This window comes from Quercus lobata, chromosome 11, assembly GCF_001633185.2.
Source record: "Quercus lobata isolate SW786 chromosome 11, ValleyOak3.0 Primary Assembly, whole genome shotgun sequence".
Taxonomy (NCBI): Eukaryota; Viridiplantae; Streptophyta; class Magnoliopsida; order Fagales; family Fagaceae; genus Quercus; species Quercus lobata.
Genome location: NC_044914.1, coordinates 42,827,551 through 42,853,080, shown reverse-complemented (window position 1 = coordinate 42,853,080; position 25,530 = coordinate 42,827,551). Strand labels below are relative to the sequence as shown.

The window sequence follows — 25,530 nt, the reverse complement described above, 5'->3', positions numbered from 1 at the left end:
AATCATTAAGTTAATCAAATTTTCCACTAAACTGAATTTGAGGTAAACTTTGTCCCTAATATTTAACTAGTGTTTATCAACATAGTATCATGTTAGCCAAAAGTCTTCGGTAAAAGTTGCCTTAAGGACATTAATTTAAGAAATATTTTTTAAAATTTATTATGAAAAAAAAAAAAAAAACTAGTTTTTTTTTATACTTTTTTATATTTTTCATAAAAGTGGCATTAAAATTTTCTTAAAAAGATTCATTAAGAAATATTATAAGGACATCCGTTAACAAAACCCAAAGTCTATTTTTTTTTTTTTATACTTTTTTATATTTTTCATAAAAGTGGCATTAAAACTTTCTTAAAATGATTCATTAAGAAATATTATAAGGACATCCGTTAACAAAACTCAAAGTCTTATAACTCAATTGGTTGATAATTCCTAACATTTTTAACGAAAATATCTCCAACTCAAATTCCCTCCTCTAACTATCAAATTATCAAATTTAAAAAAAATAAAAATAGCACCATGTTAAGACTCGAGAGAATCGAATCTTGGAGGAAACTTTGACTATGTTGCCATGTTGGGCTGGAAAAAATCTGCAACTGCTTTTGAGCGGAGTTTTTTTTCTTTAAAAGTGGCATTGATTAGTATTATTTTGTTAATTTTCTCGTTAAAGTAGTATGCTAAAATTGCAAAAAGGTGACAGGACTAGCTTGGAATAGGAATGAAGGGGAAAAAAAAGTGGTAGGAATTCAACTTTTGCAACGCATGCATTTATTTTATTTTATTTTATTTTTCCATGCATTGGGATAAACATTGCGGACCTTTTTACTTCATTGAAAATTATTCCCACATTAATGGAAAATCCTTGTGCAGCATTATTATCATTGAGAGGATTGTGCTTAAAGGATAAGGGTTAGTTCTATATTTAAAACAAGGGTTATGTTAATAGGTGTCTTTAAAGTATTGGTTAATAATTTATTTTTAAAAAATTTTGACATCACTTTTATAGAAAAAAAAAAATCAAAACATTATTTATTTATTTATTTTTTATAAAAATTTTATTTAAATAGATTATTAGCTAATATTTTAAGGGCACTCGTTAACATAACTTTTATATTAAAGGATAAGGGTTAGTTCTATATTTAAAACAAGGATTATGTTAATATGTGTCTTTAAAGTATTGGTTAACAATTTATTTAAAAAAAATTTTGACATCACTTTTATGGGAAATGAAAAAAAAAAAATATCAAAACATTATTTATTTATTTTTTTCATAAAAAATTTATTTAAATAAATTATTAACTAATATTTTAAGGGTACTCGTTAACATCACTTTTGTATTAAATTTAGATCTATCCTTTATCCTTTGAGCACAATCTTCAATGATAATAATATCGCAGATTCATATCGCAGATTCATTACTTTATGGAGAACCAAAAAAGTAGAAAAAATGAATCAATAAATGTTTCCTGTAGTATTGACCCGTCAAAATGTCTTATAAATTCTTCATAATCGGCATGACATAAATGAATACAAAGTGTGAAAGCACATTCAGGCTTGCCTAAAAATAAATAAATATATATATTTTTTATAAAAAATTTTAGGCATTTAAAAATTTTAAATATCAACAGGGCTGTTCCAACTACAGGTTATGATAGAATGAATATCAGTAAGATTTCAGTCACAGCATTACTTGTCTTCATACTTTTTTTCTTTCTTGGGATCAAACATTATTATTATATAATAAATCCCCCAAGACACATTTAAGCAATATTGATAATATATGAAGCAAATTGACTAGTCAGCAACCTCTAGCTCTACATTTGTTATGAAGATGAGTCATGATCTTAGGTCTGCAATATGTGAAAACTTTTACCTCTAAGGCTGCATTTGACATTGACTTAAAATTTTAGTTTTTTTTTACTATTTAGTTTATTTTTGTTACAGTTCAGTTTATTTTTGTTATTATTCATAGGTCCTATTACATTTTTTGGTACTATTTATGGGTCTCATTGTACTATTTTAGTTACCTTTTAGCTTTATCTACAATACTTTCAATAAAAAGTTTTCAATTTCAACTAAAAAAGCCGTTCTAAATGGACTCTAATTCACTATATTTTTTTTTGGAGGGTGGGAGGGAATCAGGCAATGAGCTTCTTCAACTAAATCTGGTGGGCTCATATTGGTCCTTGTTTTATCAATGGGCTGGTTAAGGCCCAAACATCAACATGGGTTTTGTTTTAAAAATTTATGGCTTGGAATTCGAAAATCCTCCAAATTTCAATTGCAACTGGTAAAGTCTTTTAAGTTCCAGTTAGCTAAACTAGTAAAATTTTTGGTTGTTAAATAAAAGACTTGTAATTCGAAACTTGCTTACACTAAAAACCAATTGATACTTTGGCCTGATGATAAAGAATAATCATCATGAAATGAAATAGATGCCATAGAATGAAATACTATCGTATCTATTATAATTTTTTTAATAAAAAAAATTACTTTTAAAATAAATAAACCAATGAAAAAAAAAACTATACCAATCAAACTCTCTCACCACTTAACAAACATACGAAGTTTAAGTGACATTTCAATGGTAATGACATTTTTTATGGTGTTCCATGTATGTGATTTGACTCAAACCCCACCTCCCCCTCCCCTATTATCTACCTATGTTAAAATAACAAAAAAAAAAAAAAAACCATAACTTGAATTATAATTTATAACTGTTATTTTCTTATTAAAACTGAAAATAAAATTATAACTGTTATTTTGAGATTCAAGACCAGCACTAATTTCCAATATCCCAATGGGCCCAACTGAAGCACACCTCTCTTATTTCTCTGTTTAGTCCTAACTGAGCCCAAAAATTAATGAGGCCTACACTCTTTAAAATCTAAGGTAGCCCATGGAGCCCAAGATATGTCTCAACCTACCCAAATGAGAACTGCCCAATAGACCCATGATCAAGTCAATACTTTTTAGTTGGTATTTCTCTGCAAAGTGAAAACAGAGTATTCCTTAATCCTTGCAGTCTCACAGAGAAGCGAAAATGGAGAGCAGTGTTCAGAGAAGAGTGGAGGCTATTTCTCGTCACCTCCTATCACTGCCTCGTGAACCCAATTTTTTTCTTCACCAGGTAAAGATTATTTCATTCACAGTTTTTATTTTTATTTTTTATAATGATCTTCTTTATGGTGCAATATATTCACATTCACATGTTGTTTACTTGTTAACTCATTGTTTTTTTGGTGGGTTTTTTTTTTAAAGGTTTTATTGAATGGTGGGAAAGTGAAAAATGGTGATGCAGAAGCTGTGATCATAGGGGGTATGGTGTTAGACATTCATGCCATTCCTTCAGTCCCTGCCAATCCCAGAACAACCACACCTGGCAAGGTTTTCTTTTGTTATTTCCATATATATATTTGGTTATTCAAGGTGTGAATAAAGTTTGCAACTTTGGTGAATTTGTAAACATTGTATGATAGAGTTAATTAAAATAATGGAGGTCTTGTTTTGGTTTGAAGGAAACGTATTTCAATTATGTCAATTTCCTTTTAGTTATGAAGTAGAACAAGAACCCATTTGAGCGTAGTTGTTTTTAACTTGAAGTTCAGGACTTATTTGATAGTTTTGTAATTGTCATTGCAACCCAAGAAATGGTTTTGTTTTGTTTTCGTATATGAATTGTAGCTTGACATTTTATGTTCTTAATTGATGAGGGGTTGGTTATAGTGCTAATACAAAGATAGGTGGAGATTCATTTATATCTAATGGAGCATGGAAGCATGCATGTGCATCAAGTTGCTTAAATGAGAGAAAAAGAAGTTCCTTTTATATACATATAATTGCGATAGTTTAACATTATTGAGTCTTCTGTTCAGGTTCGTTATGTACTAGGAGGTGTAGCAAGGAATGTTGCTGAATGTGTGTCAAAACTCGGAGCAAAGCCTTTTATGATTAGTGCTGTGGGGCTTGATATGGCTGGTGAGTTTTAGCATCTCTTTTGTTTGTATTAGTTTGATAGTTTTGTAGCTTTTACAGGAGGCATGCTGCTTCCATGTTCAACTGGAACTTGTGGTTCACAGGTGGGATTGCCTACAGAAACCATTTATGGGTCTTCAAGTAAATCAGAATTAAATAGGTTAATGAGGTTTGGCTCAAATGGTACTTCCTCTTCCCACAAGAATGGGTTGAGGGTTGAGTTGTAGGTTCAAAACCCATTAGCTGTTAATGTAAGTCGCCAATTAAAAAAAGAAAGAAAGAAGAAGGAACCTAAATAGTAAATTTGTTAGAATCTACAATATTCTTTTCACATACATAGATTGATTAAAATGCATAGCTAATAGGCTTGTTGCTGAATTGAATAATGATATCACTGATATGAGTCCATTCTCTGGATTCCATCATTATCCCATTGATCTATGCAAGCATATATGCCATGCATTGAAATTTAACATTCATTTGTTTGCTTAGATTTTTAAGTATCCAATCTGGTTATTCAAATTTTGAATATGTGCCATATTCAACTTCCTTGATCTTTTCTTTATACCCCATCTGCATTTGGATTTAGATGTGCATCGTATTCAATACACATTAGTTTCATAAGTATCCATCTTCATGCATTAAAATGCCTAATCATGGACTCTTTACTTTGATATTGTACCAGACTTCTATTTATTTGTTTTTCTCATCATCACATTTGTCCTACAGCCAATATGGCTTCTTCTGTATCTGACAATGTTATGTTTTTTTACTAGGAAAATTGTTATTAGAGCACTGGAAATCTGCTGGGCTATCTACAGAAGGTGTTCCTTTCATGTTTACATCCTTTAGTTATTATATACAGAAAATTTTTCCTTTTCTGATTGCATAAATGATTGGTTTATTTTTATATTTGAATCTACTCAGTAACCCTGTTCTTTTTATACCCATTTTGACTTGTCCCTGAAACTGTGGGACTCTTATCAATTTTGTTGTAAGTTGGAATAGACAACCCTCTAGCACAGAATTTTTTTCTGACACTAAAGCAAGCTAGTCTCACTTATTTTGTGCACAACTTTCAGTTTAATAGGGGACATCTTGGTATTCACCATGATCTTTTCCTTGGCGTTTTCATACTGGATTTGCTATAACAAGTATTTCACTACTTTGCATAGTTGTGTTGGCTCTGTTAGAAGACTCAAAATAATTTGGGAAATTTAGAGTGACACCAATGCTTAGAAAGATGAATGAAGAAAAAAATCATAAAAAATGAATTGAAGATAAAGAAACTCAATAAGGCTGGCTTGTCTTCTTCTGAATTATACATGATAATGTAGAGTTTTAGTATAAATGCTGGTATTGTGTTTGGTAGAAGTTATAGGATTTGAGAAGAAAATATTAACTTTTAGGAGATCCGATTCAACACTAGCCTCTTATACACTGCAAGTTTTCTTTTCTACGTGTCTTCCTAGAGTCAAATTGAAATATTAATGTATAAGATTGGGTATAATTTAATCATCTTTCCTTCTTAAATGTGGGGGTGAAATTTTATTATGAAGCATGCTAGTCTATTCTTACACAATATTAGTTTGGAGTAGGGATTCGAAAGCAACAAGATATAGGTACTCCTGTTGTATGCAACATACTTGATATCGATGGAGAATTGGCGGCTGCTGTTGCAAGTGTGGAAGCTATTGTGAGTTTATCTATGGTGGCTGTAGAAAATCTGCCAACTTATACAAGTTTAAGAATAGTACCTTCAAGATTTTATATATTTTTTTTTGATAATCTGTCACAGGAAAAGTTTCTTACACCTGAGTGGATTCAGCAATTCAAATACAGTATATGTTCTGCTCCAATATTGATGGTTGATGCAAACCTAATTCCTCCTGCTCTAGAAGCTTCTTGTCAAAGTACTTCTAAACTCTTTCTCTCTCCAATATATTTGTTAACTGAAAATTTTGAATTCTTTACTCTACCAATTATTATTGATTCTCCACTTTTCTCTTATCCATATTTATGTATTTCTCAGTTGCGGCAAAATCTAGCGTCCCAGTGTGGTTTGAGCCTGTATCAGTTGCAAAATCCAGAAGAGTTGCTTCAGTTGCCAAGTATGTAAGTTCTGGCAACTTGAAAAAGTGGTCATTATTATGTTCCAACTTATGCTCTGCCACCTCATTCTGTGTTGCACATTGTTAGGACTTATTTTAGCAAAACTTTTAGAGTAGGGTTTAATTTGTGTGGCCATTGCTCTTTTTAATGAAACTGATAAAAGAAAAAAAAAATCTTTTTCTTTAGTACCAAGTTGCACATGTACCTAGGGGGTCTTGAACCCACTACCTCTTGCTCTGCTCCTTTTTTCTCTTACAAGGGAAGGAGATGGCATATAAGATAGACCTCATTGACCAAACTCATAAGAACACATGCTACACCCACACTTGATCCTATGCTCTTTATTCACATTTTTTCAGTCTCCAACTAATACGAAGGTTTCCTGCAGGTAACCATTGACCAAACTCATAAGAACACATGCTACACCCACACTTGATCCTATGCTCTTTATTCACATTTTTTCAGTCTCCAACTAATACGAATGTTTCCTGCAGGTAACCGTTGCTTCACCTAATGAAGATGAACTTATTGCCATGGCAAATGCTCTGTCTTGTGCAAATGTGTTTCCTCCAATTGAGAGGGGAAATAAAGATTCAACAGAATCATTGTTCCGAAAGCTAAAACCAGCAATCTGGCTTTTGCTAGAAAAGGGTATCAGAATAATTGTTGTGACCCTTGGTTCAGATGGAGTGTTTTTATGCTCTAAAGGAGGGCCCAGCTTCATGAATACTGGTTTGGAGAGACTCAAGCCTTATGTCTCCTGCGAACAGTTTTATAAAATTGTAACATCAAGCTGTCCTCCACATTGGGGTGGTGCTACAGTTTCGGAAAAAGATTCTCATCTTTTTGCTGTGCATTTTCCAGCACTTCCTGCATCAGTTGTTAGGCTCACAGGGGCTGGTGATTGCTTGGTTGGTGGGATGCTTGCTTCCATTTGCACAGGTTTAAATCTTATGCAGAGTGTGGCGGTTGGAATTGCAGCAGCCAAAGCTGCTGTTGAGGCAGAGACCAATGTGCCTACTGTATTTAGTTTGGCCTCAATTGCAGGTATGTGTTCACATATTCCATTTACAAATATTTTGTCTAGATTTATAAAATTTGCTTGATAAGTTCTGCTCATAAAGGGTTATGGGCTTTCCTGGAATCAAATGAATCCATATCATATTCCATAGCATTTGGAGGCACCAGTCCATTATCAAAATAGGAGTAGGAGTCATCACAAAATAACTAATGGTCGCTATCATTGCCATTTCTTGTACCAAATTCTCATTAATTTTGAAATTTATAGGTAATGGTCCTTCCAAATGCTATGAGAAACAAAATGAATGTACTATCTTTTTGGGGGGGGGGCTGGACTTTGCCATGTTCAATAGAGCAGAGCATTTGAACTCATTCTAGGGGCTATCTAAATGCCATACTAATGAATTGGGCTTGAGAGAGATGTACTATTTTGAGCAGTAATGTGCACCTCTTTGTACTTTGTGAATTGACAAGGGTCTTGCCTAAAGGCTAAATTACAATGACAACCCCTGTGCTTTGTCACTAAAGCAATAGACCCCTTGTAATTTTGATTTGGACAATGATTGAGATCTGCCAAGCAAAAAATAAATAAACAAGCATGCAAGCATGGCAGACATAAGGATGAAAGCAGTTATTGATGTGAATTTCTTCTGTGCAGATGATGCGAGGTCAGTATACTCTGCTGCGAAAGTTGTGTTCAATCAATCAATGCTATAAACCATTAGAAGCATACGGAGTCTGAAATTATAAGCTAAACTGGTCAACGTGTTGTAGATCTAATAGAAACTTAAACACCATGACATTTTTTTTCTTCTAAGACTTGCCAATACTCTTTCTTATCTTGAGTTCTTAAATGTCATAAGGCTATTTTTGTTGTGAATTTCTCTCAATTGGTCCTTGATTTTCTGTTGATAGTCATGGGAACATGGCATGATACAGATTACTATTGAACTCAAATAAACCTTATCACTCTATCCCTCACCCTCTTCAAAACTAACATCTAAAATAATAAATGAGTAAATAAGTGAATTAACATCATACTGCCTTGGTGCCCCTCGGTAGCCCAGAAAGAAAAAACCTAGTGGAAAATTCATGTGCACTGGACAGGTAATTCATCAGAATCTCCAATTGAGCAAGGTCGATAAAAAAAATCCATTCAATCATGATTTCACTTCTTATTGGCTCCATATGGATTTTTATCTGGGCAAGTGACTGATAAGAAAATCCTTTACAAGTATTTATCAAAAAAGAAAATCCTTTACAAGTATGCTTGTAGGGCTTGAATGTTAGTGGTTGGTACTTTGTACCTAGTACAGTGTCCACAGCACTTAGCCAATTTCCATATAATGGCACTCCTTTTGTCCAACCCATGTAATGCCAGTTTTTCAAGAACCTAGGCCTAAGATGACAAAAATGATAAGCAGCCTCACCCAAAAGCAGAAGTAACTAACAAGTATCTCCTTCATTGATTTAGTTTCTACTTTGTCTGGTAATTTGAATCTTGTTTCACATCGGTTAAATGAAACATTGACTCTAGTAAAATGAGAGAAAAAAAAAAGAACATTCTTTTTTAATGTAGATTGGAGCTAATGCTTAATGAATATTAATTTTCAAGTAAACTTGAGATTATGTTAAATGATTTTCATAGGTTTCTCATCCTTTTCAAATTACAATAAAAATTATAGAGCACGATATTAGATCGTATGAATCAAGATCATTGTGATACCAAAAAAAAAATTGCCCCTCGCCCCCCCAAAATAAAAGTATTGATCAGCTACTCTAGTGATCCCAAAAAATAAAGCTAGTTAAATGTGGCCTGCTTCCTTTTTTTTTTTTTTTTTTTTTTTTTAAAAAGAAAAGTTTTTGAAGTTGATAACTTGATATACAATGGCAATAAATTTTCAGTTGTCAAAAACTATTAGATTTTGTGAGCATCTAGGGAAAGTGAAACTCCTTATTTTTAGTTCAATTTAATGTCTAAAGATATATGTAAAAATTGATTGGGAAATTTGAGATTTAACGGATGCAAAAAATGCAAATTTGATTGGGAAACAAGATCTTCATTCGGTGAGTTTGGCTTGGCAGAGTGAGCATAAATGGACCTACACAGTCTGAAAATGTTCTTGAAGGTCTGCAACCTAATTCAAATCTGAAAAAGCTGTGCGTAATTTGCTATCGTGGTTCAAAATTTTCAACATGGATGAAAGATTCCCTTCTTCCTAATCTGGTTGAAATTTCGCTAGAAAATTGTAGAAGTTACGAACATCTTCCACCTCTTGGGAATCTACCCTACCTCAAGGTTCTTGTTCTAACAAGCAATCATATTGTGAAGTATCTTGGCAATGAGTTCTACGGGGATAGTGCAATTGTGTTCCCATCATTGGAGAGCTTGGAGTTATGTGACATGACTAATTTAGAGGAATGGAGAACAGTGAATGGAAAAGAAAGTTTTCCCCACTTAAGAACATTATTGATCGCAGGATGCTCCAAGGTTAGAAGAATTTCCCATTATTCCTTCCGTTACAAGTTTCACAATTAGAAGAAACAATGTAAAGTTACTTTGTTCAGTGAAGAATCTCACTTCACCTTCTTTCCTTGCGATAGAAGACTTCGATAAATTGACTCTTCTTCCAGATGAACTGCTGCAAAATCATAAGCTGCTTGTGTCCTTAACGGATATATTATCTATTCGAACTTGAGTCACTAGCAAATCAGTTGGATAGTCTTTCTGTATTGAAATATCTAGAGATAAGTTGCTGTCCTGAGCTCCAAACTCTTCCAGATGGAATCCAGAATCTACGTTGTTTATCTTCACTAAGGAAGTTACGGATTGAGAAGTGTGATACATTTTGCTCTTTATCTGAGGGAATTCAATATTTAGCTGCACTTGAGGAGTTACATATTGATGGATGTGCACGCTTAATTTCATTGCCAGAGGGTATTCAACATCTAACTAATCTCCATACTCTGCAAATCTGGAATTGTGAAAGATTATCTGCTTTGTCAACACAAATAGGATGCCCTCACATCACTTTCATATTTGGCAATTGAGTACTGCTCAAGTCTAATGTCTATACCAAACGAGTTGCAAAATCTTACGGCACTCAAAACATTGATAATTCGAGAATGTCCACATCTGAAGAGGCGGTGCAAGAAAGGTAGTGGTGTGGATTGGCATAAAAGATAAAATTGCTCACATTCCAAACATTCAGACCTATTTTTGACGACCATGGGATTTTTGAGAGGTGTTTTGGAAACTGAGATTTTGCTATGCTATTCAAGGCTGAACGCATATAGGTTCAACTCTTTTGCCTTTCTGGAAACGTAATCTTTTTCTTTTACCATTTCTTGAGTGGTGAATTGAGTTGGCTGCCTTTCTCTCTTTATATTCCTATTTCTATTTCCCCCCTAAGAGAGGCTACTTCTTTGTTCACTAGATACTAGATCGAGAGTTTCTGCGTTTGTTTGGAAATTAAAGTTTTCTAGAAAAATGAGTCATTTTCCAAAAAATATGTTTTATAAAACTATCATTTACCTATATTTGGTAGCTATCTTAAATGTTTTGGAAAAGATTTCTTAACTACTCTTATTTATCTTGCCATGAAATAGAGTTGTTTTTCAAAAAGGTTTTAGTGGAAAACAATTTTTAAAAAATAAGCTCTACTTTTTATATTGACAAAATATAATTTTCCTTTAACTTATTTTTTCTGATACTAACAAACATTGGAAAACTGAAGAAAAAAAAAAAAAAAAACTATTTTTACACAAGATTTTGCATTTAAACAAACGGAGCACTCATGAATAAGATGAGTGTGTCCATATTTTGTGTGTTGATATGTGATCTAGAAAATATGCCTCATGAATAAGATGAGTGTGTCCATATTTTGTGTGTTGATATGTGATCTAGAAAATATGCAAAGAGATTACAACTAAAGACTGACAAATCTTTTTTTTCTTTTTTTTTTTTTTTTTTTTTTATATTTGTGGCGTATGATTGCAGAATATCTATTTATAGATACAACGCATGACATAGTGCCTAAGGTTCAAGTCTGACTAGCACTTTGGTGTTGCCATTGCAGAGTTCAAATTAATCTCCTCATTGCTAAATTCAGCCCTCAGATATTATCTTCATTTGGTTTTCGTATTTTTTGGTTTTTCCCTACCCTTGAACAATTAAGACAATCCCTTTACGAACTTTTCTTTTTTCGCTGCTCATTACTAGTGTATTTGTGGTATTGTAAAATTGTTATAGAGAATTCAGCATATTCAATTTGAATTAAGAGGAAGTTCAGATATCTTTGATGCCAATGAGTCCGATAATCTTCAATTACTTAATGAATTTATATCTGATGCCACCAACTAGTATTTCATAGTGAAAAGGGACACATTGTAAGAACCAATCCACCACCAACAAAAGCAAAAGGAGGAGAATAGTTGCAAGTCCATCCTTGAGTTGGTAATATGGGTGGGAAAGGCCAAACTTACTGCCAGCCAAAACTATGAAATAGATGCATGATCCAAAAGCAATATTTTCCTTCCCCAAGGATCATTTAGGAGAGAAAGTAAGAACAAATAAGAAGGCAATATAAGTTAAAGTAGTCAGTCATGCTAATGTTTTTCAATATTTAACAATATTTTTATTATGTTAATTCTTATTTTACAATAATTATTTAAGGAAGTCCAGTGCCACAAACTTTGCTACAACTTTGCTACTTGGCAACTTGTGAATGGTGAAATCATGGACCCACAATTTTATTTTCACCACTCACAATTTCTCACATAGCAAAGTTGTGACAAAGTTTTGGAAAAATTTGTGGCACTAGACTTATTCTAACGGTTTAACTAATTGAAATTCTTTTCATTCTCAAAGAAAATCGAAGTTTTTTTGGGGATGCTTACCAGAACCTTTCATCCTTGTAAAAATTGCTTTCTTGAATTCTAAGGCAACCATTCCCAACTTTTAAACTACTCCACATCACCAATTAACTGATTCTAAAATCAAGGTAAAAATTTGTTTTGAAACATTGATTTTGATTCTAACAAATCACCCTAAAAAGGCAAGCTTGCCAAATAACATAATTTTAGGAAAAAATTATGAGTAACACATCCTACTAAACTTATTTAATTATATAACACTTTTTTGGAACTGAAGTTCGACAAACTCTAGTTCCAAATAAAACTCAAGTTTAAAGTGAAACTTAATTTTCAAGCATCAAATTACCATGCAAACCCATAATGCTTGGAACTCGAATTTTTTAAGTGAAACTCGAGTTTGACAAAGTGCTATATATCTAGATAAGTTTGACGGGATGAGTTTCTCCTAAATTTTTACTAAAATTATACCATTTGGCAAAATTAGCCCCCCAAAAAGGCATTTAAAACATTCCATAAGCCAGTTATGTCATTGATTTACATTAAAAAATAAAAAAAATAAAATTCATCTTCTGTACTGTGGTGGAGAACATTTGCCATAACAATTGGCAAGAGAGTGAAATGATATAAATTACAGGATTGCCGCGTCTTCTGGTGCAAACTGCAAAGATGAAATATGAGTGAGGATGAGACATAGAGAGAGAGAGAGAGAGATAGAGATAGGGGTTAGTTCAAAGTTGATTGAAAGAGAGAAGAACATTAGGATTTTTCCATGAAGTCATTCATTAAACTCCCAAAATAGGCATCAACTCTCTTTAAATGTTTCCCGCCCTGTTTTTTTTTTTTTTCTTCTTCTTCTTTGTCTCTGCGTTATTAGAATTTAGATCGTATGCGAATGAGGTCCTTGAAAGATGGCCTTATATATCACATTCAAGCCATAAAAGCTGGTTTTACACCAACCATTTTCACGTCCAATCAACTCATTCACTTGTACTCCAGACACGGTCTTCTTTGTGAAGCTCACAAACTGTTCGATGAAATGCCTGAACGAAACGTCTTCTCTTGGAATGCTATAATCTCGGCTTATATAAAATCCCAAAACTTGCCACAAGCAAGAGCGTTATTTGATGCAGCTTCCAGCAGAGACTTGGTTACCTATAATTCAATGTTATCTGGGTATGTAAGCGCTGAAGGGTATGAAGCTCATGCGCTTAAGTTATTCATTGATATGCATTCTGTGTATGAAGGAATCGGAATCGATGAGTTTACAGTTAGCATTATGCTTAACTTGACTGCCAAGTTGAGTGTGGTATCATATGGGAGGCAGTTGCATTCATATATGGTGAAAAGTGCTTGCGATTTTTGTGGGGTTGTGGTTAGCTCTCTCATTGATATGTATTCTAAATGTGGTTGTTTTAAAGAAGCATACCAGGTTTTTAGTGGATGTGGTAGTGGAGTGGTTGATTTGGTTTTGAAGAATGCAATGGTGGCAGCTTGCTGTAGGGAAGGAAAATTGGAAATGGCTTCGGATATTTTTTGGAGAGAACCTGAGTTAAATGACATGGTATCCTGGAATACATTAATTTCGGGTTATGCTCAGCATGGTTTTGAGGAGGAGTCATTAAGGTTGTTTTTCCGTATGGCTGAGAGTGGATTTGGATGGAATGAACATACTTTTGCAAGTGTTTTGAGTGCGTGCTCTGGTATGAAAAATTTGAAGCTTGGAAGGGTAGTCCATGCTTGGGTTTTGAAAAATGGGTTGAGCTTGAATCCATTTATTAGCAGTGGCATTGTTGATGTCTATTGTAAGTGTGGGAATATGAAGTATGCAGAGTCAGTTCATGCAGCAATGGGAAGCGGAAACTCCTATGCTATTACTTCAATGATTGTGGGGTATGCATCTCAAGGCAGCATGGTAGAAGCCCGAAGGCTTTTTGATTCATTACTAGAGAAGAATTCTGTTGTCTGGATGGCTTTATTTTCAGGTTATGTGAGGTCACAGCAGTGTGAAGCTGTGTTTGAACTTTTTTGTGAGTTTAATGCTGAGGAAGCAACAGTTCCCGATGTTTTGATCCTTTTCAGTTTGCTCAGCAGTTGTGCAATACAGGCTGCCCTGGATACTGGAAAGCATATTCATGCTTACTTACTGAGATTAGAGATTGAAATAAATAAGAAGCTGATTACTGCTTTGGTTGATATGTACTCAAAATGTGGGAGCATTGCTTATGCAGAAAAAATATTTGAAAGAGTTATTGACAGAGATTCAGTCCTTTACAATGTAATGATAGCTGGTTATGCTCACCATGGGCATGTGGATGAAGCTATCCATCATTTTAAGGAAATGGTGGATAGAGGTGTCAGACCAGATGCAGTCACCTTTCTCGCACTTCTGTCAGCTTGTCGTCACTCTGGATTACTAGAACAGGGTGAGGAAATTTTCCATTCCATGAGAAAGACTTTAATGTATTGCCTGAAATAGACCACTATGCATGTATGATTGATCTGTATGGGAGGGATAATCAACTAGGAAAGGTGGTAGCTTTTATGAAAATGATTCCAACAGAACTGGATGCCGCAATCTGGGGGGTATTTCTGAATGCTTGTAGGATAAATGGGAATACAATGTTTGCAAGAGAGGTGGAAGAGAAACTACTAAGAAACATAGGAGATGATGGGGCTCGGTATGTTCAGTTGGCCAATGTCTATGCTGCAGAGGGCAATTGGCATGACATGGGAAGAATAAGGAAGAAGATGAGAGGGAAGGAGGTCAAAAAGCTTGCTGGTTGCAGCTGGGTACACATTGAAAATGGAGTTCATACATTCACTTCTGGGGATACATCTCACTCTAAAGCAAAGGAGATATACAAATGCTTAGCCTGCTTGACTGGTGAACTATATGAAATAGCCGGGGCATTGCATTGAGGTCATCTTTGAATGACAGCATGACAACGTGACTGATTTTGGATGCTTTTGGACATAGAAATTCATGGTTTATTTGGATGTGGATAACCTGGATAAAGGGACCACCAACCACCATTCATTTTCAAAAGATATCTGTCCATCCTAGTGACCTTATATGATAGAGTAAGCTTCTATTTTTTTCCTCCTTTCTTGTCATGCAATGTTCTTCCAATGCCGATGATTATGATTTTGCTCAAGTAAATCATGTGGTAGTTAATAGAACATTAGTTAAAGAGCAATGTTGGGGACAACTTTTCCATAACTTGTAGAGGTTACAAGTTGTGATTTATACAATAGCACTTTCACGTTGGCTAATTGCTAGCACCACTTTTATTGTGTATCAATCACAAGATTCACAATTTAGCACCTTAGCAAGTTGTGAAAACAGTTGTGTCAATATTATTATTGTAAAAATGTTTAGCAATCTTTTTATCCTTCTTCTATCAGAATGTATAACATGGAGAAGACAATATCTGATGAGTCCTGAGTTGTCCAAATTCTTGCTGTTAATTTTATTAAAAATAAATAAATAAATAAAATGTTGTAACTAGTGTACAAAACTCCCACTTTTTCTGTTCACTCGTAATTTATTACAAATCATAAATTTCTGTTCACCATCATCTTATATTCTAACAAAATTCTATTTTGAGTTAATGGTAGTAGATAAGCTAACAGGGTGAGAGTTCTATTTTTCTTGAATAAACAGGAGACAAGAATACCATAGGTTTTGAGGAGAAACAAGAATGGTAGAAACCTGAATGAACTTTATGGTAAAGATCAAGCTGACGTGAAATGCTAGCAAATTATGCAATGCAAGATGTCCATGTTACAAATTGGCATGGCTTGGCACAGAGAAAACTCCTATGGCCCCATTGATTCATTCCAAGCATTAGTTTATGTGTCTCTCTGCATTGAGTCAGGTTAACTCCTCGCATTTATTTTTGTTGCTTAGGAGGCTTTATTTTCTTGTATCCCTTTTTCACTTTAGCAACAATTATATTTGGAAATTAGAATACGGCAAGGCATGAGAAAGAAAATCTAAACCTTGAGTTGGAGTTTGTGCAACAAAGTATCAATATGTGAAAGAATGGAGGATGGGATTGGTGCAGTTGTCAACTCAAAGTTATCGCACTGCTTTACTAGTAAAAAATCCACCATTGCTAGTGAGATTTGTTTGTGACATCCTAGTGATGGTTCTCTTCTGTGACTCAACTGCTCATACTCAATATAACTTCGTTTAATAAGGACTAAAAGAACTGTTATAGACTTGTGCAGTGGCTTCACTAATGCTTAAATATAATTTTATTGCTAGTGTTATAAAATGTTCTGCTCATCTAGGATTTTAATCTATTTGATTTAGCTTGCTATTTTTTACTAGGACTGAACCATTGTTGCATCTATAGATATGTGTAGGATTTTTAATGAATCCTAAGACCCACCTTTGTAGAGGCAATTTTCTGTTCCGCTGAAACAGCACATATGGGAGGTTTGCTATCATGAGTGGTTTTTTTTAAAAAAATTTAAGTAACTATATATGTACAGATTGATCATCAGTTAATCAGCATTGCTTGCTAGATGAAACCTAAAAGATACAACAAAAAATTGCAAGGAATAATTGGCAATTCTATGAATTAACATTTAGCATTAAATTAGTCTAGCAGACATGATAACAACTCATAAAATATCATTAGGATGGGAGAAAATCAAATTAATTTTTTCCCTATATAAGAAGTGGTGTCCCGATTTTCGACTAGGCTATTTCATTCCTTCTCCGTGAGTCATCTCAAAATCTCATGGAATGATACTGTACTAGATTAAACTCAGACCATGATATCCATCATTTATTATTTTGGGTGAAGTTATTAGACTGGTGAATTGTTAAAGTTTTTAACAAAAGGATCTATGTATTATCTAAATTTTTTTTAGTGTTATGTAACTTATGTTTCTTTGTACTCTTCTTTATTTTGAAATAATAAAAAATTGTTCAAATTTCTTGTTTATTACCAGGTTTGGTATGAGTTATCCGTTTTGATCTGAGCCATCAAAGATTTGGTATGAGTTATCCAATTTAGATTAACCTTTTTTTTTTTAGATTGTACTTGATTGATCAAACCCAGACACTCTCAACTCAACCAATTTGTCATGTCTAAATGAAATTTTAGAGAATAGTTTTGCTTTCGTGCAGAGAATTTATAATTAGAAACTTTTTTTGCAATAAATATTTATAATATTTTTTTTTAATGTATTTTGGATAGGCTCGAGTCATGCTACTATTGAGCAAAGGATCCTTGGAAGTAGAAAATTTCGGGATGGAGTTATGAATGAGTAAAGTGTTTCAATGGGTTGGTCTCTGATTAGTAGATTTGTTGGAATATTATCCTGTTGAATTCAATCATAGTAGTCTTCTAAGAAACTCTTTCATTAACAAAAATGAAAATCCCCAGCTTGCTGGGAAAGTTTCTATAAGGTATAAAATTATGACAAAACTGACATCAAATCCGCTATAGCACATTGGCAATTCTATGATCGAAAGAATCCGGGATCAGTGGAAATTCTTTTTCCCTACACTAATTTTTTTTTTCATGAATAAACAGGAGACAAGAATGGGGAGGTTTTGGAGAGAAAAGTGAAGGGTAGAAGCCTAAACAAACTCTTATTATGTAGATCAAGTTGACGTGAAATACTGCTAGCAAAATCATGTAAGGACCTAGATGTCCAATGTTACAATTTTGCATGACTTTGCACAAAGATGAAAGAACCCTGCAATGGCAGCACAAGGATGATCTCGTAGCACAAGAATTGAAAAGTGAAATTTCCACTTGATGTAAACCTTGGTGGAGTACAAGATCAGCTTTCCATCTCCTAACCCTAACTCAAATTCAAGCACAGAACCTGTTTATTTAAGTTAATCTCAAAACAATTCATGAAGTGGCCAATCTTCTCCACTGTCAAACCTAAGAATTCTTCAAGGGCGGCTCAACCATAAGGCCATTTAGGCAATGGTCTAAGGCCCCAAATGGAAGAAGACCCCTAGAATAGAATATATTATGTCTATAAATGTTCAACATTTTATTAATACTTTTTACTATGTTTGTGGCAGATTAAAAACATAAAAATTTTCTATCTTTCAAAAATTTTACTCTTTCTTTCTTTCTCTAACAAAATTTAAAATTAATAGTTTTTAAGTCAAATTCATTACTAAAATTCATTGTTCAATAACCGAGGTCTAATATTGCCAAGGGAGATAGTGAATATCTAAAATATGACATTGTAGGAGAAGTTTGTGTAGAATGAGGAGTTGCTTCATTGCCAATTATGTCAATTCTCAACATAATGTTGGTGTATTCTTGATTTACTCTATTCAATCTATTTTGGTCAACTTTAGTGACGCATCGTGAGCAGATGTTTGTGTAAAAGGAGGAGCAGCCTCATTAACAATTATGTCACATTCTTAGTGTAATGTTGGTAGATTCTTGATAAAAAGTACATTTTTCTTATGTTATTAAAGCCTTGTATTTTTTTTTTCTAATATAAATTATGGATTTACTTATCTTATTTTCCTCTTTAAGTCATTCAAGATGAATAGAGAATGCCAAGGGCTTTATAGTTGAATTGGCACCTACTCATATATAGAGTGCTTGGGGGTCTAGGGAGGAAAGAGTTCGAATTATTTAAAAAAAAAAAAAAAAAAAAAAAAAAAAAAAAAAACCGAATAGAGAATGAACCATTTGTAAGCATCTCATGTTTTAATTTTTCATTTAACCCAAAAAAAAAAATTCAAATTTAGTTTTATTTATAAAAGGTGTTAAATTACTTGTTATCTCAATAAACTTTTTTTTTTTTTTTTTTTGAAAATGCTATCTCAATAAACTAATGTGAAGCCGAGCCAAGTTCTCATATTAAAGCTACCGTACCTTCGTTTGTTTGCAACACTACTTGTAGGTTGAGGTTGCAAATCAAATAGTTTGCAACTTGAACTTGCTGAGAAGCATTTTTTGAATAAGACCAAAAAGTAATGGCAACATTAACATCTAATTCCGCTGTAGCACATTGGCAATTCTAAATTGAAAGAATCTTGTTTTTGCTATAGTTTATATATAACGGGCCATTGGCCTCTGCCATCAATCACATGTTCTTCTTATGAGAATAGAGAACCCAATATAAGTGGCCCATTTATTACCCCCAAAATATTTAACATATTGTAAGCAAAATTCATAACTTATGTGAAGACTGAACAGCAAAGCATGAAGGATGATAATTACAACAATTGGGTGAAAGTTTGATATTGATTAACAAGTTTGTTATATTTATAATTAATATTGATTAATATTGTTTTTTGAGAAGAATTTTTATTTTTTATTTTTTAGAAATGCACACATACAAAGAAGAGGGAAATGAGTTTTACACAAAAGAATATTGATTAGCTTTGTATGCCTTTATTATATATTCTTCTTAATTATTATATACCTTTTTTTCACCTAACATTTAGTATTTTATTCTTAAAATTCTATATATTTAGTTGTTTTCAATTTTCATACATGATTTAATGTTATTTTCTATTTCACATGCCATAACTTGTTATATGGAATTTAATCCGTGGCCTATAAAAGTACACTTGAAATTTTGTACCATGATATATCTAAGGGAGTTATGTATTATCCAATATTTTTATAGTGTTATGTTCCTTTGTTCTCTTATTTATATTGAAACTAAAAAAATTTTAATTTCTCATTTACAAATTTATTTGTATGAAAAATAAATAGGTGTCATATACTCACAAAATTAGCAATCCGTTTCAGGTTGGCCCCCTCCTTTTTTTCTTTTTCTTTTTTTTAAGCTTGAACTTGATCGATCAAAGCCGAATTCACTCGACCAATTTGTCAAGTTTAAAAAGAAATGTTAAAGAATACTTTTGCTTTTTATGAAATCAAATCTAACTTTTGATTATAAACTTCTTCTTATGTATACATAATAAAATGTCAAATAGGGTTATGAATAAGAGTATAAGTATTTCAAAAAGGTAAGTCTTGGGTTTGTAGATTTGTTTGAGTTATTATCATGGTATTAAAAAACTTTTCTATAATCTAAAAGAAAAAGATAACATAATTTAAAATGAGAAATATTTCAATAAATCCGTTGTAGCACATTGTCAATTCTAAAGTGAAAGAATCCGGGTTCGAATCCCGGCAGCGGAAGATTCTCTTTTTTATTATTGTTTCTCTGTTTTTTAATAATATAAATTTGGCCTATCCTATAAAATCCTATGTATCATATATACGTACCTACGGGCTTTTTAACTTTTAAGGAAAGCCCCGTTGTCACTATCACACACTCACACACGAAGAAACCTACTTTGCAACAAACAAACTAACGAATAGTCAGAACACACTTCACACTTCAGAGTACAAGAGAACTTTAAATTCCGTAGGATTTGTCGATTTGACAAAGTTGTGTTCCGCCTCAGAGAGAGAACAACCCCACTTTCTTGCTTCAGTTACACAGTTATTATGGCTCTGCCAACCCAGGTCAGTAGTCTCTCTGTTTTACTTCGTCTTTGTTTATCATCTCGTTCGACTTATAATGCATTGTTTTAATTTCAAGTTTTCGATTCCAATGTTTTCTGTTTCCCATGGTTTGATGGTAAATTGGTAATGAGGTATACAAATAAATTGCCATTGGCACCAAAGTCATGGATGTTTTAGCACAATAAGTCTAGAGTCACAAAAAGATTCACAAGTGATGAGTCTGATGAGAACAAGTAAAAATTCAATAGTTACAATGGGGGGTGGGGAAATTGCCGACCAGTTAAGTTATAAGGCTCTTAGCAACTTACCAATTTAATTGTTGTGAAAAATATTGTGTATGTAGCATTGCTCTCCATAGTTCCTTTTAGAGTAGATGGGATGGAGTACTCTCATGATAAAAAGTAATCATTATAGAATGGCACTAAGTTTCAAAATTATCATTTCTATTTAAAAAAAAAAAGAGGAGGTGGAAGAGAGACGGGTGTGAATTCAAGACCAGAAATTGCTACTTAGCACCAAAGTTTTAGTTAATTGGAAAATGTGAATTTAATCACTTGGTCATTATTCTAACAAGTTTTGTCTTTTCTAGTATTGTTTCTTATTGCCATATTGTCTGTCTAGAAGTATTTCTTCTTGCTATAGGCTGAGTGGGTATATTCAACCTTGATTGATGCAGGTTGGCTTGGGATTGCTTCTTTGCCCACTTGGATCCAATATCATTGTCCGGACAGCAAGGTAAGCTCTATTTTCATGATTTTTGTTCTCTTTTAGCTGGGGAATTCACCATTTTGTATATGTCTTTCTAGCTTAGTGACTGCTAAAAGGGATCCAGAAATTTTGTTCAAGCCACTTGTTTTTTTTTTTTTTCGTTCTTTTTTGTAGTGGTAATAGTAGTAGAGCTAGTGCCTTTCAAGTTAATGAGGATTTATATACCCGGTGGTTGATGAGAAATTGTGGATAACATATAGCAGCTAGTGGATTTGGCTTATATTTTTTGGAAAGAGGCATGGGTAGTGGCAATCCAACAATATATGTTCACTTGTTATCTTTAAAATCGTATTAGTAACTTTGATTAATACACAGTTGTTGGATGTAAAACCTATAAAATTCTTACCTTGTTCATTAAAATTAACATATAATATAACTCAGTACTTGTTTGTGGATGATCATGTGGTTTGTGCAGTTGTTCTATTGGGATTGCTTTACCTGTTTACAAAACATTTAAAGCTATTGAGGAGAAAGATCAAGATGAGCAACAACGGTGGCTTCTCTATTGGGCAGGTCAGTAACATTCTTCCTGATATTTTATTGTAATCTGTTGCATCAGCATCACTGTGCCACCATCATTAAATCTTTATGGCATTCTATCTTAAATGATTTTGATACAACTAAGTTGCAGGTGAGTTCCAATTAATAAACTGAAAATATATCCAGATAAATTTGATTACTATGATTTGGTTTTAAGATTTTATGCCCTTTCAAAAAATTTAGAAAACCAATCTAGGAAATCTGTTTGTGGTAAACAATTTGTAAAAGTTAAAAAGTTTTCATTGTATAAAATACCTTCATATTCCATATTCAATGATTAAGGACCACTTGTGAAATTGAATGAACAAGGCCAAAGGAACAGCTAACTATGAAAAAGAGGCATCTGTGTGTGTGTGAGATTGGGCAAATTGTGAACCTCATATTGTTGTGGTTACTCAGGATTTTGAGTGTGGAAGTACACGAACGTAATTCAATTGCTTGGTTCCTTGGTTTACTTCGTATTAACATTTTTTGATTGTTTGCAGCTTATGGATCTTTTAGTCTCGCAGAGGTGTTTGCAGATAAACTTCTCTCTTGGTACAGTTTTAACTATCTTGTATTTTTTTTGTTTTACTTCTCAAATAAGTTTTGACCTGGTGATGTTCTTTAGTCAAATAAAAAATTTTGTGTTTGGGTATTGACAAGGGAGAAAAATTAGCACTGACTCATCCTGTATAATATGTTTATATGGAGATAAGATAATGATACTCTCATTTGGCCGATTACATTCTTCCTCAATTTTCTCTTTGATTAAAGTCTTAGAAATTTTGTTACCCTTTTGTTGCGTGAAATTCTCCTCTTGCATCTTCTGACATTAGGTGCTTATTGTTTGCTTTGTGAGATATTTGTGCTCTACACAATTTTTTTTTTTTTTTTTTAATTTTTAAATCTTGTTTGTAATGATATGGAGAATTTATTGGCATAGGAAAATGTAGTAGGCTAGCATGGGAGATGATGCTAAAAGGGCAGAAGTGTTGGTCACCAAAGGAAAAAAAAAAAAAAAAAAGCCCTTTCTTCAGAAGAAATTCAGTTGTTAAAGGAAAGGAAATGAGAAGGGACATCATGAAAAGCTCAAGTTTTGTTTTACTTCCTGATGTCTTAAATATCAGCAAACAAAGCTATTTTACATTGGCTTTCTTTTAAAATTTAAGAATCCAAAGTAGAAATCAAGATAACAGTCTTGGGCTGCCTTGTGAAGATTTAGCTTCTTTTATAAAGCACACAATGTAAACAATGACTGCAAAGAGAGATAAGGTTCTGACCTTGATTTGGAAGGTTCTTTATATTGAAAATTTGAAATTAAGTAATACTCTTGTGCAACTGAATGGCTGAAGTAAAGTAATACTCTCTTTGAAGTCATACTTTTGTGCAACTGCGTTGTTGAATATGGATGCTGTTCATTGGATAGGTTTTGCAAAGCTATGAAAATCCCCATTTTAGCTTAGTAAATCTAATTGTGGAGATATCATTAATAAAATTAAGAAGAAAAAAAATCATTGTATTGATATCATAGAGGGTGCTTGCTCAGTGAACATTCTCATGTTTACATGCTTCTTTCCACTTTCTGGAAAGAGTTCAAACTTTTTGTAGTTTCCACTTTTTGATTCCTTTTCCACCTTGTTGTCAGTTTGTTACAAAATCCATTTTCCTTTGCCCATCCAAATGCTTTTTCATGTGACTTTTTTTTATCACACCATAAATGGAAACAGAAAACAGGAAATTTTCAGTAATTTCACTTGGCTTTTTCATGTGGCTTGTTTTGTATTGACCATAAACGAAAAGAGAAAACGGGAACATAATATGCCCCTGGTGAAAACTATGCCCCTAGTTTATGATAGATGGCTTTGTGGAAATCACCCTGCTTTTTATAGCAGAATCTGGAATAATTTGTGGCGCCTAAAATCATGCCAATATTGAAAATTTATCCCTGCTTCTTTTGTCACAAATAATGAGCTGCATTCTGTCTTTTTCGAACCCTGTAGATGGACATGCAAAGTTGATCTTGTATTTGCTTTCATGTTTCTTGATTATGCAGTTGTATATGTATGATAGTATGGTTGTTCTTGTCCCATAAGAAGAAATTCAACCAAAATATTGCCTTTTTCCTTTACATATTGTAATCTAAGTATCCTCCTTGTTTCATCAGGTTTCCACTCTACTACCATGTGAAGTTTGCATTTCTTGTTTGGCTACAGCTTCCATCTGCCAATGTAAGATAGACTAAAACTTTTACACTTTGTGGATGGTTTCTACCTGCTAGAACTTTCATCTGCTGATGTAAGTTAAGGCAAGCTTAAGTAACTGCTATACCATCTGATTTGTTTTGAACAGGGAGCAAAAGATTTGTATATGAGCCATCTTCGTCCATTCCTACTTAAGCACCAAGCTATACTTGATCAAATTGTGGATTTTATATACAGTCAATTGGTAAGAATTCATACCATTCAATGTTATTAACGTTGGAAGTGGATTGTTGTAATTGTTGAGACTAGTGTATTGTGCCCATTGTTTTAAGTAATGGTAAATTGGCAACTAAGCTATCATGATTCGTGCCACCCCATATGCCATTCTTATATAGTGTCTAGATTAAATAATGTCTATGCTAACATCAAGAGGTGTCTCATATTTCTGGACTTGCAGAGTAAATTTGTCAGTGCACACCAAGCAAAAATCCAGTTTGCAAAGGCAATTTCTTTGGAGATTTTGACATCAGGTATGCATATTGACCCACTACTTGGCCCTTGCTACTAGAATGAACACTGAACATAAATTGTTAGTTGAATGAACTTTTCAGTATTGTTGCAAATATGTATTTAGTATCATGTTAGTAGTACAAATTAGGTGGTCATATGTCTTGATATAATTTTGCATTTTTCTCCATATATCAATTTATTATCATTATGATATATATTTTAATCGCCAGCATATGATACTCGTTATCAATTTCACCGTCAAATTTCCTATATGTTTGATGTCTATATACATGTCAAACTTATTCATTCCTCCCCACAATATCAGCATACCAATTTGTCAGGGGCACGATGCACCCAATGCAAAAGCAACCAAATCCAAATGCAGCGATTGAAGGCCCACCGAGATGAATTGAGGAGCTAGAGTCTGATAAGGAGGATTGATGTTTTTTTTTTCTTTTCCTAATAAACATTGATTCCCCAAACTCTCCCATAAATCTATTTGTTTCATAGATTAAAGAATTAGCATTTTCTAAATTCCGATGAGCTATATAGCCCTCAAGTATTGTGCTTCTATGAACTATATACCCTTACAAGTTTGTGCGTGCTTCAAGAGTTCGGGATCAAGATATGTGTACTTTTTTTCCTCCACCTCACCATATTTCTTGGTTTTACTTGGTGTTGTTCAAAAGAAACCTTATCCATAAATTATTTTCAGTTTTATCGATGGCCTTCAAGGTATTTTTTCGTTAATGGGAGTATTCATTTTAGAAACAATGGTCCAATTTGTATTCAGTAATTGAAATTGTTACTTATGCTATTAATTTCTAAAAATGCATTTATGAATTTTTGTTTTGTTTATTACTTAAGCTTGTGTGTTTGTGGAGAGGGAGATTTGGGGGGGATGGGGGTGCAAATTTTTATTTTTATTTTTTCCTTTTCTGAATGAGAAATTTTATTAAGAGAGTAACAAAAGAAGGGATCACTCACCTTTTACTTGAACAAAGAGACGGGATAGATCCTCCAAAATTATAGTTGGAAGTCCAAACAGCTAAGAAATGAAAATTTGT

General features: G+C 33.2%; 3 protein-coding genes across 5 annotated transcripts; all 3 read left to right on the top strand.

The window, feature by feature from the left end:
* The first annotated feature begins 2,990 nt into the window (after window positions 1-2,990).
* Window positions 2,991-7,984, top strand: LOC115968357 (pseudouridine kinase). Of its 2 annotated transcripts, none has more exons than XM_031087738.1 (9): window positions 2,991-3,127; window positions 3,259-3,384; window positions 3,873-3,975; window positions 4,749-4,796; window positions 5,571-5,668; window positions 5,771-5,885; window positions 6,005-6,087; window positions 6,579-7,131; window positions 7,763-7,984. In XM_031087738.1, the coding sequence occupies exons 1-9, from the start codon at window positions 3,041-3,043 to the stop codon at window positions 7,819-7,821; spliced, it is 1,272 nt and encodes a 423-aa protein (XP_030943598.1). In that variant the 5' UTR covers window positions 2,991-3,040; the 3' UTR covers window positions 7,822-7,984. The 2 variants fall into 2 exon arrangements, with proteins under 2 accessions (XP_030943598.1, XP_030943599.1); XM_031087739.1 differs by having other exon boundaries at window positions 3,036-3,127; window positions 3,259-3,379.
* A 4,549-nt stretch (window positions 7,985-12,533) lies between these two features.
* LOC115968359 (HVA22-like protein k) lies at window positions 12,534-25,213 on the top strand. Of its 2 annotated transcripts, XM_031087741.1 has the most exons (9): window positions 12,534-12,689; window positions 20,404-20,462; window positions 21,139-21,197; window positions 21,646-21,743; window positions 22,256-22,307; window positions 23,917-23,980; window positions 24,102-24,197; window positions 24,411-24,483; window positions 24,789-25,213. In XM_031087741.1, the coding sequence occupies exons 2-9, from the start codon at window positions 20,445-20,447 to the stop codon at window positions 24,869-24,871; spliced, it is 543 nt and encodes a 180-aa protein (XP_030943601.1). In that variant the 5' UTR covers window positions 12,534-12,689; window positions 20,404-20,444; the 3' UTR covers window positions 24,872-25,213. The 2 variants fall into 2 exon arrangements, with proteins under 2 accessions (XP_030943601.1, XP_030943600.1); XM_031087740.1 differs by lacking the exon at window positions 12,534-12,689 and having other exon boundaries at window positions 20,275-20,462.
* On the top strand, window positions 12,684-16,750 carry LOC115968356 (putative pentatricopeptide repeat-containing protein At3g18840). Its single transcript, XM_031087737.1, is given in 3 exon segments — window positions 12,684-14,423; window positions 14,426-15,060; window positions 15,644-16,750. Coding segments are annotated over 2 exon segments (2,031 nt in total). The 5' UTR covers window positions 12,684-12,865; the 3' UTR covers window positions 14,899-15,060; window positions 15,644-16,750.
* Window positions 25,214-25,530: the final 317 nt, after the last annotated feature.